The sequence below is a fragment of the Actinia tenebrosa genome, unplaced genomic scaffold, assembly GCF_029948245.1.
Source record: "Actinia tenebrosa isolate PJP-AT-01 unplaced genomic scaffold, QUT_ActTen_1.0 PGA_scaffold5__44_contigs__length_20552954, whole genome shotgun sequence".
In the NCBI taxonomy this organism is placed as follows: Eukaryota; Metazoa; Cnidaria; class Anthozoa; order Actiniaria; family Actiniidae; genus Actinia; species Actinia tenebrosa.
In genome coordinates, this window is record NW_028292582.1 from 8,527,711 (window position 1) to 8,547,389 (window position 19,679).

General features: G+C 34.5%; 1 protein-coding gene and 1 long non-coding RNA gene across 2 annotated transcripts; one reads left to right on the forward strand and one right to left on the reverse strand.

Annotated features, from left to right (window-relative positions):
• Nucleotides 1–1,018: 1,018 nt before the first annotated feature.
• On the forward strand, nucleotides 1,019–3,818 carry LOC116294320 (uncharacterized). Its single transcript, XM_031701906.2, has 4 exons — nucleotides 1,019–1,084; nucleotides 1,209–1,262; nucleotides 2,214–2,357; nucleotides 3,604–3,818. The coding sequence occupies exons 1-4, from the start codon at nucleotides 1,025–1,027 to the stop codon at nucleotides 3,649–3,651; spliced, it is 306 nt and encodes a 101-aa protein (XP_031557766.1). The 5' UTR covers nucleotides 1,019–1,024; the 3' UTR covers nucleotides 3,652–3,818.
• Nucleotides 3,819–19,202: 15,384 nt separating this feature from the next.
• LOC116294319 (uncharacterized) lies at nucleotides 19,203–19,679 on the reverse strand. Its single transcript, XR_004196912.1, has 2 exons — nucleotides 19,587–19,679; nucleotides 19,203–19,463 (listed from the first exon to the last, which is right to left on the reverse strand). It is a non-coding gene; the product is annotated as an uncharacterized LOC116294319 (long non-coding RNA).

Here is a 19,679-nt window from a genome sequence, read left to right on the forward strand (position 1 = left end):
TTCAGAATGCGACAAGTGTATGTAACTAAAGAAATCTGTGCCAACACAGCTTTCTTGTTACTAAATTGAATATTTGACAAATTTAATACAAAACAAGGTGACTATTTGCGTACTAGTTTATGATATTCGGTTACAAAAGGTACGCTGTTTCCTTTACTTATTGTACTGCTCATTCCGTTGAAATGTAAGGAAATTAGTGTTATATTTCGGTTGATCTAAGTTTTTTCGTACGACTTGTGATGACAGCGGGATGAGCACCAAATTTCCTTCATTTTAGCTTCTCCCACGCATTTCGACCTCGACTTATTGAGGAATAATTAACACCATGACTTGCTATAGATACTATAACTCACTTTACGACTATAGTATAATTTATGGATGGCCGTTCTATTCAGTAATAAAGTGTTTATAATAGGCTATGATTTTGTTCAAAATTATGCCCAATCAAAATTAAAGATTAAGACTAATTTGCTTTTTGATGATTTTGTTCAATAAGGCAGAGTTGAGATGTGACAGATGGCTTTGTTCCTGAGAGAAAATGTGATACAGTGACAGTGCTAAGCTAGTGAGATTTTCAGGTAGATGCTTTATACTTATTAGGTTATACGCATTGATTTTCCGTCCGTTCTGAGAGAGAAAGAAAAGAAGAGAAGAGAATAGAAAACAAAGAAAACAGAATGAACGGAAAGGAATGAAAAAAATAAGCTATAAGAAAGAATGAGAATGGAATGGATTGAAAGGACAGGACAGCTAAGGAATGAGAAGATAAAAAGAAATTGAATGTATAGAGGAGAGAATAGGAAAAAAGAGAAACGAAAAATATGATATTAATGAAATACCTTGTCTCTGTACAAATAAATTTCATTGACCTAATCGTAATCTCAGATAAACATCTTGTTGCTAGACAACCCAAAAAGTATGTCGAGCCACCTTAATTTCATAACCGTGACACAGGGAGTCCAATTCGATGTTTTCAAACAGCACGTATCTCGCTATGCAGTATGGGATTAGTCAGGAATCCAAGATGGCGTCGAAGCAACTACCTTATGGACCAGATCCGCTACAAGAAGCAAGGAAACACATGGTAATGAAGCCTTCTACTTTACATATCTCACTCAAAATGCACCAACTAATCTTTATACTTGCTATTTGTGTACTTTTTGAACTTACAGTATTCGTAAATTTTAAGTTTTTAATCATTTTTACAGGCGGAGTTGGCCAAACGACCTCCTATATCACCAGAAAAATGTGGAGGATTGATTGTAGGTTTACACTTTATATTTATTTTCTAGTTGATTTTTTTTTAAAGTTTTCTTTTATTATTTGATGCCATTATGTTTATGCTTTACTCTTTAACACTGTCTGTGTCTCTGTGTCTCTGTCTCTCGATTAAGCTTAAAATTTTCCTTTGATCCATCAGCAGTGGCCTGGGTTTTTTTTACATGTGCCTTGCTTGGATTTTAAGCTTGCGTCTTTGACAAAATGTATTCCGAGGTCGTTGGAATACTGTAAAATATATACTACACTACCAAAAGTATCCTAAAATGATGATAATTGTGCATATGGAAATATGGAAATATAAAAACTTCCATTGGGAGTTTGGAAACTACAATAATATTTACAATTTTAACCATGTCTGATGTTGGTGAGGGAGGGGGGGGGGGGGGTGGGGAGACAATTGTACACTCCTCTCTCCCCATAAAACAACATTATTTCTTATTGCAAGCTGATTGTTTTAGATGCTTTCATTTATTTCTTAATAGATTATGTTTACATGTTTTATAGTAAACTCAACAAAATTACTCGACTCTGATTGGTCGAGAGGAGTACAATTATAGCGTTAATTATTCTCCGTAGGAGTAAGTTGCTATGGCAACACGGCCAAAACAATGTCAAAACAATTATTTTCTATCATTTTGTACTTAAAAAACATATAAATAAAATTCTAAAGCCGTAAGAACAAATCGTTTTTCTGCATTTCAGTTGCGCAATGGACTGAAAATCAGCCGCCAAATAGACAAAGTTGAATGGCGTCGCTTCGCATTTTTTACTGAAACTATAAGCAAAAAATCGCACGCTCTTCTCGTACAATTTGGAAATTAATAGACATAGTAATGTTTTGAAAGTTCTTGTAATTGCACAAGCCTTTGAGATTGTGTGATTTCCTATGCAAATTCTGTCCACAAGTTATTGAAATTTTTGTTTCATTACAGAGAGACCCGGCCATAGAACGGTTCGGTTGGATAAGAGAAAACTCTGACCAATTCTTTAGATTCAAGCCAAGAACTGTCTTCTACTCTGTTATGGTTGCATTGGTCGTTCCTGGTGCACTATACTTCGGCTTAAAAAAAATGCAGGTTAGTATACTTACCTCTTTTCTATTATTGGGTTTACAGTAGTATTTGATAATCAAAAATATTCTTTACATGCATACTTTTATTTGATCGGCATGCAATATTATCTAATTATGATGCCAAATGTTGTCATGTATAAAGCACATGCCATTATAAGATGCACTCACAGCTTGTGATTTTCGATGCCTGATATGCATTGAAAGTTTTCGAAGACTCATTTTTTGAAAGTTCATTCATATTTCCTATTCGATTGGTATGCAAAATTACCAAATTATAGTACCACATTTTCTCGCACATAAAGTGCACCTCACATATAAGGTGCACCTACAGCTTGTAATTTTCAAGGCCTGATATGCTGATATGCATTGCATCAAGTTTAAAACAGTTTTTTCTCACTACCAATATCTGTGGGATGAGATGAATTTGAAATAAAGTCCAAAATGTTTGCTCTCATTTTGCAGTAGAATGTTCCTACTAATTTTGTCTCACAATCTTGTCTCACTGATATTTTAAAATACTCTTGGTGGAATGTTTCTCATATAATTTTAAAAAAGTACAAAAAGCTTAAGTCTGAAACTATTAGGGGCACAAGTCTTAAACACAAAGTCTTAGAATTCTGATTGATACGTTTAAGTTGACATATTGTTTTAGCCTTTAAGTTGACATATTTTTTTAAAGCCTCTCTCACATACACCTGTAAGTTTTAAGGCTTCAGTAGCCTCACTTATGTTAAAGCGAAGTAGAGGTTTTAACTTCAACAAAGCTGTATTAATATTAATTGTCAAACAAACACTCCTGTGCCAATGCTTATTGTCAATCACATATCTTTTCTTGCATGGCCCTGTAACCTTAATTCGTTCCCACTTATGCTGACTTATGCCACATTTAAATAACTTTAATGTTCCACTAGACTTTGCTTAATTTCTCAATCAGTCGCTAGAATTTCGTTTTATTCCTGAATTTTTTTGCATGCTCCAATTATTTAGGTTGCACTGCAGACACCAACATTTACCAAAAATAAATAACAATTGCCTAAATCATAAAATGGATACATAAACTAAAAGTTATAATGTGTAACAGTGGAAGCATAATTTTAAAATACACGTTAACGAAATTTTAAGATAAAGTTCCCACACATTAAGTAATAATTTTTAAATATATATTTTCAAGAATTCACATTTACTGTATATTACTAGTGCTAAACATTTCTGTACTTCTTCTAACATAAATATAATAATTTTAATTTCAGAGAGACGCGGATATAAAAGCTGGCAGACCTCCTCGGGATTTTCTATAAACATTCTTAATTTTCTCATTGTAATTATATTTTAAAGTTTGAAAATACCATTTAAAATCTTTTCTAAGCTCAATTAATAGCTGTCTTGCTTTCTCAAGTATCTGTAGCTAATATGAATATCTTATAAGTGTTTCAAATATGTATGGCCTTGTGTTGAGTCATTTGGAGATGTTGTATTTTTTTATTATTAGGGAAAGTTCATTTAATATGCCGAGGGGGAGGGGGGATGAATATTGCTCTTAGAAAACCTTATTTTTTACAGGGCGCCCTATATTTACACGGCACGATTTGCCGCGCGCGACTTGACGTATACGGCAAAATCAGCTCAAAATCGGGTCGTGTAAATGGTCCTACGACAGAAGTACGCGGCCTCAAGACTTTTCGTAGCATTTTAAACTTTGGCTTAAAACCCTACGACATGCCGTAGGAAAATGACGCAAATATGACGATTTTGAGCGAGATTGGGACTGGAACTAGTTGATTCCAAAACAAAATGGCGGATTTCCATGAAAACGTCTTTACCGGTAATTAAACACGAAGTGCAAAAATTCTGAATGATCTCATCAAATAACAAGGTAGACATGATTATTTACTGCACTTCTCAACTGTGTATGGTGGCATTTTACAAGAAACATTTGCTGTTATGACGAGTAAATTGCTCGCGTTTTTTCCATGCCGCGTGCGACAAGTTATGCTCGTGTAAATGGTACCAAAATTTACCGTATACGTCAAGTCGCGTGCGGCAAATCGTGCCGTGTAAATAGGCCTTAAGGACTTAACTTAGCCCCCCCCCAAAGAAAAACAAAAACAAACAGCCAATGAAAATTTTCAAATTAAAATTGAGAGCTTCCCTTTGTATGCATTACAATTTTCCCTTATTGATATAAAATCAAGTGCTCTGTACTGTTGTCTGTCATAGGCGAGTTGTAGGCTTGATTTACGCGCTACGACTCGAGTTGTAGGATGGCGCGAACGTGTTGTATACGATAGTTGTAGGCAAAAATCGTACCGTCTAAACCGGCCTTAAGAATGTCAGGGCTCTAGGGCTGAGAGTGTACATGTAAATCATAAACATTATCAAAAATACGTGTTTGGGATACCTGTGTCGTTCTACCACGGAAAGACCAATTCATCTAGACTATCCGGTCATTTAGTCGCACATAATTCATTGTTATATAAAAAATAGCCATCGATTATTTTATTAACAAAGCAGTAGTAATATTAGAATAATATGAATAGGTAAAGAAATAGAAAAAATATATTCTCATTTTTAGTTTTGTTATTTTAAGCATAGTTTTAAAGGATAAGAATGGCATAAAAGAAAGAGATAAAAATTAGAGACGAGAAAATAAAATAAAATAAAAATTGAAGGAAAAGAGAGAAATGAATGAAAGAAAAAATAGAAATGAGAAGGAAAAGAGAGAAATGAAAGATAGGACATAAAGAGAGAGAAAGAAATAGAAATGAGAGAAAAAGAAAACGAAGGAAAGGGAAAAAGAGAATGATGGAAAAGAGAAAAGCGAAAAAAGAGAAAGTTAAAGAAACGAAAATGGAAGTGAGAGAAAAGCAGAACAAATGAAAATAAAATAAAAGGAAATTGATGAAAGAGAAGATAAGAAGAGAAAAAGGTGGATAGAAATTTGGAATGAAAAAATAATTTGAAAAAAAGGAGAACAATAGACACAACAAAATACGACAATAGAATAATTTATCAAATAGCTGGAAAAAAAGAAAATGGGGGAAAAAGGTTACATGTACGAGGTTGCCTTGCTACGATAACAAACTAGAGAGAATGTTTTGATGAGCTTTTGGTTTAAGTTCTACATAAACAGATCAAACGCAATATCTCGTTAAGAATGTCACACAGAAGCATATTTATTTCATAGACATATATGCCTTAATAGTGCAGTTTAATTAAAATAAAGGTCGATTGACTGCTAAGTCAATAAGAGGTCCATAGCTTAAGAGATGGCCAGACATAGCTAGAACTTTAGCTAAAACCTTTTTTTTTTTTTTTTTTTTTTGTTTTTTTTTTTGTTGTTGTTGTTGAAAATTTCTCTATATTTCATATTAATAGCAAATACGAAATGCTTGGAGAATATTCATTCTAATTACATCGACAATTCCTTCCACCTTCGCTGTACTCCTAAAAAAAAAGAGTTCCTATGCATTTTTTCGATCAAGTTTTCGTAGTCTAAGTTTCAGTAATTGAAGCTTTCTTTTAGTTTCTGATGGTTGCGTGTAGCGCTTTAACCAAACGTACAAATAAATTAACCAAATAACCACTAGTCCATGTGGGATGTGTCAGGTCAAATACACTTCAGTCTATCGCTTTCTTTACTACTAGGTATTGATTCGCGTGTCTTCGCGTGCAGGCCCCTCCTTATTTACTTTATCTTAACTTGATACCTTGAAAGAACAAAGCGTTTTCCAAGGCAACGGAGATCTTATTTCAAACTCAACGAGATGAGACTTTGAACGTCTGAAATGTTGTACAAACATCATTAATCTTTATGAAAGATAGATGTGCACATCTTGGGTTAAATGCGTTGCCATAGAAATGGTTTCGTGTAAGTTTTATTGAATTTTTTAGATTTCCACTCGCATCTTTCAAACACAATTCTTGTTTCCTTGGCTTTAAAAAGAAACAAGTGCAATTGTCGATTATTTTGCTCCCTCTAAGTGATCCTAGACTACTAATACTATAATCCTGAAGTTTTAGCTTTAAGTACCCTCAAAGTGGACCAAGCGTCTAGCGGTTATTGGGACTGCGTTGGTGTGTTGAACGAATTAAGTGAATAAGAAGAGAACTTAAATATCGCGGGGGAAAAAATTGCAACTCTGCATGACGTTTCGGACGTTAGTCATTGGTCGGAGTTCAGGCAAAAGCTCTGATGGAGAGATGGGATGAAGGGCGCACCGTTTGATTACTGGATGAAGGACTATCTTCATAGTTACGTAGCTCGCTTATACAATCAATGGCCCAAAGTAATCACAAAGTTGATTAGATATCTGAATAAGTCAACCAAATGAATATATTTTGAACATTTTCTAACGGTGTTATTTCGAAACCATGACATTATAATCTATGATTCTTTATTGCTTAATTAGCTCTCTAGAAAGATTTAAGCTTACGAATGTAATGAAAAGAAGAAGCACGAGAAGATAGATGGAAAAAAATATAGAAGACACAAAAGAAAGAGAGAAAGAAAGAGAGAAAGAAAGGAAGGAAGGAAGGAAGGAAGAAAGAAGGAAAGGAAGGAAGAGAGACAGACAGACAGACACACCTTTATTTGAAAACGATAGTTCCATAAGCATAAAACTTCTTTACATGGAAGTCGTTATTGATTAATAAAATATAAATATATAATCCTAAAAAGTTGAAAAATATTAGAAATGATTTAAATAACAAAGAGAAAAATCCTACTGAGAACTGACAGGACGCCATCTCATCAGACGTTTTTTAAATTCATTCTTTGTTGGAGCAGATTTAATTTCAGAGGGGAGAGAGTTCCACATCTTAGCCCCTCTGTAATAAAAGCTACTCCTGAAAAAGTCTGTTTTGGGGATGTATGGTATTTCAATTTGATCGTTCCCTCTTAATTTAGATTTATAGGTGCTCGAATCCGAGGACCTCATATTAAATAAATTGCTTAAATACGATGGGCAATTTTCATGGAGAACGTCAAACATGAATGAACACAGTCTTTCCTCTCGTCTTTCGTGCAATTTGTCCCAGTTTAACTGTTGCAAAATGTCAGCAGACCTCACATCATAACCTTGATAGGTTATGATGCGAGCAGCTCTGTTTTGAAGCTTTTGAAGACGTTCTGCTTGACCCTTGTTCAAATTGCTCCAAACAAGGTCGCAGTAGTCAAACGTGGGCTGTATTAATGCTTTATACATTGTAATAAGGGTAGAAATTGGAACAAAATCTCGAATTTGTTTTAAACAGAGAGAGAGAGAGAGAGAGAAAGAAAGGAATGAAGGAGATGGAAATACAGCGTGTTCAGTCTTTCATCATTATTAGGTTTTTTACGACACATTTGTTAGACACCACGGGTTTCCCTGTAATCTGAAAAGAATGTAATATGATGTGCATGTCAGAGATATGCCTCCAAGCATCCAGACTTTGTCAAAACCCACCAAAAACAATCTACTTCAAGAATTGATTACAAAAATAAAATTGTATCCTAAGTAAAGAATATCACCTATATCTTCAAATAGATTTACGTTTATTTGCAATGTGCTTCCAGCCTAATTTGGTGACACAGCATTCCTGTCACAGTAAACCGACAGAATTCTTATTTTTTCAATTAAACAGAGTTGAGTGAAAGGCTTAAATCTGGGACAGGTTTCTTCTATATTAGATTTGCTTAGGCTTGGGATGGCTTACCTAGGTAAGGCGTTGCCTTGGATGAGGTTAAATTTTGAAAATTAAGAGGAAGTACGTCTTTATTGGAGTGTTCCGCCAGTTGCTTACATACACGAGAATGTGCCTTGACTAACAACCTCTTAAAGTTTTCACAGTTCTTAAAATTAAATCTAAGATTGACAAATAAAATTGTATTATCAGGGCGTGCACAAGTGTTTAATATAGGTCCCCAATGTAGATGAGAGGTTTTTCAATTGTCGTAGGAGACAAGTCTCTGGTACACTTGCCAATATTGAATACTGAGTGTGGTGCCTTGGATAACTAAATCTTTAATTGTAATATGTAATTGTCAAATAGAGTTGATAATCTATGGACAAAGCGTGCACAAGTGTTTAATATAGGGTCGAAGTGTAGATGAGAGGGTTGTCAATTGTCTTAGGAGATGACGGTTACACTTGCCAATATTCAATACTGACTTTGTTGCCTTGGATGACTAAATCTTTAATTGTAATATGCAATTGTCAAATAGAGTTGATAATCTATGAACAAAGCATGCACAAGTGTTTAATATAAGGTCCCAGTGTAGATGAGAGGGTTGTCAATTGTCTTAGGAGATGACGATTACACATGCCAATACTGAAGAGTGTGTTGCTTTGGATGACTAAATCTTTAATTGTAATCTACAATTGTCAAATAGAGTTGATAATCTATGGATAGGGCGTGCACAAATGTTTAATATAGGGTCGCAGTGTAGATGAGAGAGTTGCCAATTGTCTTAGGAGATGACGGTTACATTTGCCAATATTGAAGATTCTGTTGCTTTGGATAACTAAATCTTTAATTGTAATCTACAATTGTCAAATAGAGTTGTTAATATATGGACAAAGCGTGCACAAGTGTTTAATATAAGGTCCCAACGTAGATGAGAGAGTTGTCAATTGTCTTAGGAGATGACGGTTTCACTTGCCAATATTGAAGAGTGTGTTGCCTTGGATGACTAAATCTTTAATTGTAATCTACAATTGTCAAATAGAGTTGTTAATATATGGATAGGGCGTGCACAAATGTTTAATATAGGGTCGCAATGAAGATAAGAGGGTTGCCAATTGTCTAAGGAGATGAGTTATCGAAGAGCGTGTTACTTTGGATAACTAACTCTTTATAAATGTAATCTAGAATTGTCAAAGAGAATTGACAATCTATTATGTGGTTAAGAGGGTTGTCAATCGTCTTTGGGGTTATAAAATCTTTAAATGTAATCCACTATTGATAAATGAAGAGTTTTGCACAATTCCTTCAAGATAGGAATGAGTACGTGCGCAACCTTTCACAATTTCACAATCCAGTTTGAATTAAATGTCTGACACATGCAAATTTCTAACCGTGGTTATCCAAGGCTTTAATGAAATTGCTCATTTGACAGAAAGGATTAGGAAAATAAGGACAAGTATAATACCCCATTCACACCAAGGCTTAAACATGTTTTAAAGTGGTTTAACTAAACAGGTTTGGAAAACTATCTACGAACACTGCACAATCTTTGGTAAAATAATGCATGTAAACTATCCTTTGTCTTGCTCTGATAATATTTTAGAAAGTTCCATTATATTGTAGGTTTCTAGTTTCTCATTTTTTTTCCTAATGAAAACATAGTTTAACTAAACACGTTTAGGTGTGAATGGGGTATAAGTCTTCAACATGGTAGGCAGAACATTTGAAAGAGGCGCGTGTGGCCACGCCCATCTTCGTATCGAACAAGATGAAATACCATGTCGACAAGATTTTCTTCTACAGAGTCGCTTCGGAGACAAATCAATAGCAGTAAACTAGTTATGGGAATTCTAATCGTACTACCTCATATATAGAAAATAGCAGTATTTGATTTAAAATTGTCGTCTTGGGGGACATTATATTTTCAGGCGTTCACATGGATTTGTTGTTGCATCGAATAGCCCATAACTGAATACTCGACAGTGGCAGCTAAGCTCTTTTAAATTTCCAACCTGTTTTTGGATAGTTTACTCGCTAGTTCTCTTTTAGCTATAACCCATCATATTCTATGTATACACCGACGCAGCTCAAACTAGTTTACTGGCTAGTTCTCTTTTTATTCCACGATGTTCAGCTTACTTATAACCCATCATATTATATGTATTATACACCGACGCAGCTCAAACTAGTTTACTCGGCTAGTTCTCTTTTTATTCCATGATGTTCAGCTTACCTATAACCCATCATATTATATGTATTATACACCGACGCAGCTCAAACTAGTTTACTGGCTAGTTCTCTTTTTATTCCACGGTGTTCAGCTTACCTATAACCCATCATATTATATGTATTATACACCGACGCAGCTCAAACTAGTTTACTGGCTAGTTCTCTTTTTATTCCACGATGTTCAGCTTACTTATAACCCATCATATTATATGTATTATACACCGACGCAGCTCAAACTAGTTTACTGGCTAGTTCTCTTTTTATTCCACGATGTTCAGCTTACTTATAACCCATCATATTATATGTATTATACACCGACGCAGCTCAAACTAGTTTACTGGCTAGTTCTCTTTTTATTCCACGATGTTCAGCTTACCTATAACCCATCATATTATATGTATTATACACCGACGCAGCTCAAACTAGTTTACTCGCTAGTTCTCTTTTTATTCCACGATGTTCAGCTTACTTATAACCCATCATATTATATGTATTATACACTGACGCAGCTCAAACTAGTTTACTGGCTAGTTCTCTTTTTATTCCACGGTGTTCATCTTACCTGTAACCCATCATATTATATGTTTTATACCCCGACGCAGCTCAAACTAGTTTACTGGCTAGTTCTCTTTTTATTCCACGGTGTTCATCTTACCTATAACCCATCATATTATATGCTTTATACCCCGACGCAGCTCAAACTAGTTTACTCGCTAGTTCTCTTTTTATTCCACGATATTCATCTTACCTATAACCCATCATACTATATGCATTATATACCGACGCAGCTCAAACTAGTTTACTCGCTAGTTCTCTTTTTATTCCACGGTGTTCATCTTACCTATAACCTATCATACTATATGCATTATACACCGACGCAGCTCAAACTAGTTTACTGGCTAGTTCTCTTTTTATTCCACGATGTTCAGCTTACCTATAACCCATCATATTCTATGCATTATACACCGACGCAGCTCAGACTAGTTTACTCGCTTGTTCTTTTTTTATTCCACTGTGTTCAGCTTACCTATAACCCATCATATTCTATGCATTATACACCGACGCAGCTCAGACTAGTTTACTCGCTTGTTCTTTTTTTATTCCACTGTGTTCAGCTTACCTATAACCCATCATATTCTATGCATTATACACCGACGCAGCTCAAACTAGTTTACTCGCTTGTTCTTTTTTTATTCCACGGTGTTCAGCTTACCTATAACCAATCATAATATATGCTTTATACACCGACGCAGCTCAAACTAGTTTACTCGCTAGTTCTCTTTTTATTCCACGGTGTTCATCTTACCTATAACCCATCATATTATATGTATTATACACCGACGCAGCTCAGACTAGTTTACTCGCTAGCTCTCTTTTTATTCCACGATGTTCAGCTTACCTATAACCCATCATATTCTATGCATTATACACCGACGCAGCTAAGACTAGTTTACTCGCTAGTTCTCTTTTTATTTCACGTTGTTCAGCTTACCTATAACTCATCATATTCTATGCATTATACACCGACGCAGCGGAGTAGTTTACTGGCTAGTTCTCTTTTTATTCCACGGTGTTCATCTTACCTATAACCTATCATACTATATGCATTATACACCGACGCAGCTCAAACTAGTTTACTGGCTAGTTCTCTTTTTATTCCACGATGTTCAGCTTACCTATAACCCATCATATTATATGCATTATACACCGACGCAGCTCAGACTAGTTTACTCGCTTGTTCTTTTTTTATTCCACTGTGTTCAGCTTACCTATAACCCATCATATTCTATGCATTATGCACCGACGCAGCTCAGACTAGTTTACTCGCTTGTTCTTTTTTTATTCCACTGTGTTCAGCTTACCTATAACCCATCATATTCTATGCATTATACACCGACGCAGCTCAGACTAGTTTACTCGCTCGTTCTTTTTTTATTCCACTGTGTTCAGCTTACCTATAACCCATCATAATATATGCTTTATACACCGACGCAGCTCAAACTAGTTTACTCGCTAGTTCTCTTTTTATTCCACGGTGTTCATCTTACCTATAACCCATCATATTATATGTATTATACACCGACGCAGCGGAGTAGTTTACTCGCTAGTTCTCTTTTTATTCCACGATGTTCAGCTTACCTATAACCCATTATATTCTATGCATTATACACCGACGCAGCTAAGACTAGTTTACTCGCTAGTTCTCTTTTTATTTCACGTTGTTCAGCTTACCTATAACTCATCATATTCTATGCATTATACACCGACGCAGCGGAGTAGTTTACTCGCTAGTTCTCTTTTTATTTCACGTTGTTCAGCTTACCTATAACCCATCATATTATATGCATTATACACCGCCGCAGCTCAAACTAGTTTTCTCGCTAGTTTTCTTTTTGTCTAACGGTGCTTAGCTTACTTCTTGGTAAATCATTCTCGAAACCACAAAGACTCTCACTGCCAAATACGTTTAGTTTTCCGTTGTATTCAACTTGTACCGAAAGGCGAACGTGCTTAGCGATGTCAAACGAGCTAAACCCTAGTTGCATTTATCAATTTGTTTCTTAACTAAGCACCATGGGGATGGTCTATAACTTTCACCTGATGAAAGCAGAAAGGTGTCGTTTATCATTAGAATTGCCATTCGTAAGATTGAAAGTAATAGTTACTTAGATCACTCTGTATGTAACTATGTGAACCTATAGGCTGTGATCTGCGCACAGACTGAACAAAGTTAACTATAATCTATATAGAATAATAGTATCTCTGATAGTTTAGCTTTGAGTTAGGATTCCTGGTTATAACATTCAGACCTAGGTTTCTGGGGTTAGGACTCGAATTTTTCTTTGTTCTTTGAAAACCATGGTTGCTTGCCATTTACCCGGAAAAACTGGGTGAAAAATGAAAGGTATCATTCCGATCGGAAATTTCCGGAAAACTCGGATTTACGATAGAGGTAAGCCACTTTCCCCGCTCTTTTTGGTTCTTTTGGTAGACGCGTGTACCATTTTTCGAAAGTCAAAGTTTTCAAACGAATTTGAAACTTTAGGTATTGTCAACTTTATCGAAGAGCTGGTTTAGGCAGCGAATACCTGATAATTAGTTCAAAGAGCACCGCACTGATAATGCTTGGTTTCTTGATGAATACTTTAGGTGGATAAAACAGAGGTTGTCCCCCTGGGCAATGTGTTGGTGTACATGACACATCCCTGAACAGATTATAGTGCTCTTTAGAAACCAAATGAACTACTTTGCTTCTCTCTTTTTATTGCATTTTGGTAAGCATTTCTCTAGAGCGAAATCGTCACTGCTTAAACCATCTTTTTTCTTAAGTCTTTGATCTGTCTTTTCATTGCATGGAGATAGTATTTCTCTAGAGCGAAATCGTCACTGTTTAAACCATCTTTTTCTTAAGTCTTTGATCGGTCTTTTCATTGCATGGCGGTAGCATTTCTCTAGAGCGGAATCGTCACTGTTCAAATCATCTTTTTTCTCAAGTCTTTGCTTCTGTCTTTTCATTGCATGGAGATAGCATTTCTCTAGAGCGAAATCGTCACTGTTCAAACCATCTTTTTTCTCAAGTCTTTGCTTCTGTCTTTTCATTGCATGGAGATAGCATTTCTCTAGAGCGGAATCGTCACTGTTCAATTCATCTTTTTTCTTAAGTCTTTGCTTCTGTCTTTTCATTGCATGAAGATAGCATTTCTCTAGAGCGAAATCGTCACCGTTTTCAAATCATCTTTTTTCTTAAATCTTGTATACTTTGATTTGTGGTCAATTGAAACTCTTTGAATTCTTCGTCGTCTATGCAAACTTTCATATCTTTCGTCTGTTTAAAAAGTTTAATTCAATCACCAAAAATATTCCCTCTGAATTCATTTCCATTCATTTCCAAGTTTTTCATTCAAGTATTTTTGAATTACCAATACAATATCTTTAGCTTTCTGTACTTAGTGACTACATCTTTTTTGGCGTAGCGTTGTCCCATTTCACAGCGCATGCATTCTTTCTTTCTTTCCCAGTGGAGCTTGAAAAGACACGTCAATATGGGTATCCAAGCTTACTTTCCAATACGCTAATTTCTTGATTTTCATATTCTCTTTATTTGTCTAAGACTTGACAAAATTTTCTCTTAAAGATTATATATTATGGTTACCTTGTAGAAGGTCTTGGGTGCAAATGTTCGAAAACTAAACTTTAGGCACTGCGAAAATTATTTTGAACATCCCTTTTTCTAGACGCTGTTAAGTTTGACATCATTTCTATGCATAAATAGAGCATTCAGAAAACTCTTTTTTCGAGGACGGCTTTTGGGATTAGAAAACTCTCTATCTTTGTCGCTAGACGTTAAGAAACAAACTCTTGACAACACTATCGTTTTCACATTTTTGGCCTATTCTATAAACAAAGCAAAACTCTTATTTTAAGGTGTTTGGAATATGGGAAGACATTAAGAAGTTGTCAGAAATTTCGTCTTATTTTTTCATCCAGAAAAAAAAAAAAAAAACACCATAAAATCGCAAGAAAAAGGGATGCTGTAGATAACACGTGCATTTTTTTATTCCCTATAAACCAACAGACCCCTATAGTTCCGTAATCCTACTGTCTTAACTATACAATCAAGAGCTTAGTCCACGTGAATACCACGTGCTGTACTGTACAGTCCCTGTCTTGGGTTGTCATAGGAACTGTACCTTAACAAACCATGATGACTCTAGGCTAATATATGTTCAATATTTTTTTTAATAAAGAAAACAATGTCAACAGAATACAATCACTTTGAAGTCAAATTAAGTTTCGAGGAGTGGTGTTCATTTTGAATAGCCAGAAGAGAAGCCTTGAAGTGATACGTGATGAAAATGCGTAGTAATTCAAAGGCATTTGAATTTCAAGTTCAACCAAGGTCGTCATTGACATTGCACTTTTTTTAGTTCAGGCTACATATTATACATGTATAATAGTACCAACGCTTTTAGCTTTTTTGAGCCATATTTTAATCCCTCGGGTACCATGTGGAATACCTTGACTTACAAATGGCGTCTTCCTAAACCAATCAGAAAAAATCCTAAATTTGGTCAATTTGATTTTTACGATGTCCGACGCGAGGAAAGCCATTTCAAGTTTCAATCTTTATCATTATTATTTTCGTATATTCTAATTACTTATATCTGAAATAATTTATAGAAAGCTATAAAGTAAACTAGTTTATGCTGAGTTTTCCTTTGTATATCGAGTGACTGGATTTTGGTCTTCGAGTTGACCAAATTTAAGATTTTTTCTGCATTTATCATAATTGATTGATAACTCCCCATAGCCATTCTAAGTAACCTTTCGCTGATCTAATAATACTTCATTAAGTTTGACAGACTTTATTTTTATCTGATTTCCTATACCAAATAAGCAACGGAGGCATTTGAAATGTTTATCGCTTGACGCAGCAATTTCGAGAGCTGCTAATTCAGCTCTTTTGGAACATTAGTCCAGCGAATTATACGACCTATTTATTTATTATTATTGCAAAAAATTATAACAAAACTACCATTTTTTTTTACTTACCTGGAGATCTGACGAATTCCTTAGACTTTTTAAAGTTTTATTAAGGATTTGTATATACTTGTAATATGTATTTGTATTGTAATGTGCCTTGTCGAAATTGTAGAGCTTTGTACTTGAAAAGTTTTGAAAATTTCGTTCAATTTTGACAGATTTTTTGAACAGAAATTTAGATTTTTGAAAAATCAAATTCAATTTTTCCTATATTTCTGATTGTGAATTACTGACAAGAATTTTTCTAGTGAAATAAGATACTTAATATATCTTTAATGCTTATTTTCAACAACATTTCTATACTATATATCTATTATTTTGATCTCAACCTTCTTGCGTGTCTTTAGCGCGAATGTTATTTCAGTTCGACTTCAGTTTGCGCAGTATGTTTGACAACTTAATCCCAATAACACAGGAAAAAGGATTAATCTTTCTCTTGATGATGCAAAACAGTTTTGTTCAGATTGTATACATTCGTCCAACGCACCAACAAGGGCATTTCCGACACACAAATCCCTTAATAACGTGTTCGAAAAAGACTATAAACTCTTGAACATCAACGAACTTCTGCTCTGTCTGGAACTTAGCGTGATATTGATGGTCTAAGTCCTCTTACAATTACCAAATTAGTTGTCAGAAATTCGAATAGAAATGTTCTTACCACGAGAGACTCTAGGATCGAAATGCATTGTGGATCTCTTCGCCCTCTCTTTTTTATGTTTGTTTTTTACTCGTTTCTCTGGAGGAAAAAATAAATTTTGCGTTTTTCTTTTTGGATTTTGGTTTTTGCTTTCCAACCTTATATTTTGGGATTTATTTTTCGAGCTCTTTCAAACCTTCTTAGTCACTTAGTAGAATATTTCTTTGTCTTATCTATTTTCTCTTTTCTTTTTCTTTCTTTTATTGCTGGGTCTGTTTTATTGTCATTTTTCTTTCCTTTCCTTTCCTTTCCTTTCCTTCCTTTCCTTTCCTTTCATATAATCGTATGCATAGAGTTAACAGCGTCATTCAGTAATGTCAATGACTAGCTAGTAGCACTAATAGATCTCCACAAAATATCTAAAATCGTTATATACCAATTTTTCATATGGTAAACACAAAATGTCATTAAACAGGCACAGATTTTTTAAAGATCAGAAGAAACGAAAAGAAAACGTTCCAACAAGTATATAAACACAAGGATATTAACTTTTATGTAAAGAAGTTTTTCTGCGTCGAACAATCAATATGGCAGACATAAGAATAAAAATAAATAATTGATTATAATATAACATAAATTTTATCTTTTAACCAAATTTTTTATTTAACTTAAAATCGTGGTTAGGTTCATATATCTTTTTATACATTTGAAGTCTTTTCTTTAATCTATATTTTGATAGTCTGCATTTTCTTTCTTTCTTTCTTTCTTTTTTTTTTTTTTTTTTTTTTTTTTGACAACAATATTTTTGAATGTCAAAATCTTAAATTTTGTCAAGGCTTCAAGCCTGAATCCCAGGAAGATTTACGCGATATTAATATGTTCTGGACGATATTAAGATTAAAAGCTGATACATACATTTCTTTGTTTAATTTTTAATTAAGAAAATCCTTCAAAATTCATATTGCATGTTCGATGGAGTGTTGATACAAAATTCTGTTGCCACGTTGCAAATATGAATGCCTGAAATTTGTAGTAAACCCATTGATAAACACTAAACATAAACTGAAGAAGCTATTGACAGGGGGAATTGACTCTGACATTTGCAATATCTTAGCGCATTCATACAATGATTTCAAATTTTAGCTATACAAATAGTACGTTGTAATTTTCGTTAAATGAGCAAAAGGTTTATTTTGTTTTCATGGGCGTTGCTAGGTTCTTACCGAAAAATAATAATCAAGTAAATTGAGGCAGCCGAGGATTTTTGTTTTCTTGAAGAATAGATTTGCTCTCTGAGTCACTTTACTTTAAAAAAAATTGGTTACTCAAATTACTTTTACCAAATCTTACCTTCTGATGAAAATTTAGACACCTTTATAGTTTCTTTATAGCATATAACATACTACTTACAAAACACTTCTCACGATTGTAAGCTGTGTGGCAGCATCTAAAGTCACCTCCATTGAAAATCAAAGATTGTAAAACGAGTTGAGTCTCAAATAGTTCCTTGTTGGTTGTTGTTACATTCATAATAATTTGTTTTATCAACCATAGATTTAATATGATCCGAGCTTTCGGCCTACTCGGCCATCCTCAGGGAAATGAAAAAACGTTACAATTGAGCTGAGTCTCATTTATAATGCGCTATATAAGAACTTCCCATTATCATTACATTACATGCAAGCTCTTTTTTTTTTTTTTTTTTTTTTTTGCTGTTCTAGCAAAGACAAGTAACGAAACTGACTCGAAAACTCACTAAATGAATGTCGAGCAACATTGCATATGGCGTTCTTATGTCATCCACTCATATTTTAAGGTTTTGGCTTCTTTTTGTTACTAACACTTGAATACGAACTTTGAGTCACTTCTTCAAACAGGTTCTGAGTATAAACTTTGGTATGGTATTTTGAGCTGCATCGGTGTAGAATGTGTGTACTGATGATGGAAATGATTTGTAAGTAACTTCAGCTAATTGTAATAAAAAAGTTAGTTAAGTACAGCTTTTTTCTTACGCGATGTTCAATTTGTTACTCATATCATTCCCATTCTAGCTTGTTAATCCCTAAAGAATTCGTTTTTTTTTAGACTTTGAACAAGTCATGTCACATGAATTGTAGGACACGTTTACTGCATCATCATTAATAAGCTTAACTTATTTTTCCGTAATCGTTTTTCCATGAACTTCTTTCTCAAGTGGCCAATTGTTTACGAGAAGCAATTGCTTGAAATAGAATAAAAAAGAAAAGAAAATATAGTGTTTTTGTGGAGAATATTTTAGTATAAGGTCTTTGCATGGTTAGGATATTAAGTTCACTACATTATCATAAATATGTTTAAGACTTAACTTTCCAGAATCGGTTTTTTTTTTTTTTTTTTCATTAACTCTCACTCAAGTGGGCAATTGTTTACGAGAAACGATTGCATTAAATAGAATTAGACAAAGGAAAGCTTAAAAGATATGGTTTTTATGGAGAAAAATCTAGTGAAGTCCTTGCATGGTCGCACCAAGAAATGGTACAACAGTCAAGTGATGAACGATGTGATGTCAAAAGACAAACGAGAGAAAAGTTTGCTCATATTTTTTCTTTTTCTTTGAAACAGGCTTGTATTATATAAATAGTTCTTTCTTTTGTGGTGTCTAATGGATTCGAGTTTTGAGATTTTAAGATCAAACTTTTTTTTCCACAACACCTCCTGAATAAGTGCCAAGTGCCTCTTTTCATTTTGTTTCTTCTTGCAAGTTTTCTCAAAGAGAGTGAAATTACTACTTCCTCAGCTGAAAGATGTATTTATTTGCCTAACGGGTACAAAACACAACGTGTAGATACGAATAGAACAGACCAAACAGTTGAATCAATCCCATTCAGAACCAAGCTTCACAAATAAGACAGCTTGCCTGCACCTCTATGGAAACGCACAACTCCCAAAGAAGACGTTGACATTGCTTCTACTATTAACCAGCACCAATCTTTCAAGGGCTTCAAATTTTCTTTACAGCAACGCAAATTAAGGGTTTGTTCAGCCGTTAAACACCTGTACAGTGTTGAAGAAGGTCCATCAGTTAAGATGACATAGCTTTTCTTAGGTGTAGTGAAGATGCACTCAATGATGCACATGCTAATATTCTCCTTTTGGGAAACATCTACTTACTCTTACATTTCTGATTTCAGCCTTAGCGTTCACTAAAGCAAAACTTCAACAAAACCATTCTCTTTTCTTTGCCTCGTGACCCTATAGCTTGGATTTCAC

Coding starts and splice junctions, on each gene's coding strand:
- LOC116294320 (XM_031701906.2), top strand. CDS start 1,025: ATGGCGTCGAAGCAACTACCTTATGGACCAGATCCGCTACAAGAAGCA. Junction 1,085..1,208: donor AAGAAGCAAGGAAACACATG/GTAATGAAGCCT, acceptor TCATTTTTACAG/GCGGAGTTGGCCAAACGACC. Junction 2,358..3,603: donor TCGGCTTAAAAAAAATGCAG/GTTAGTATACTT, acceptor TTTTAATTTCAG/AGAGACGCGGATATAAAAGC.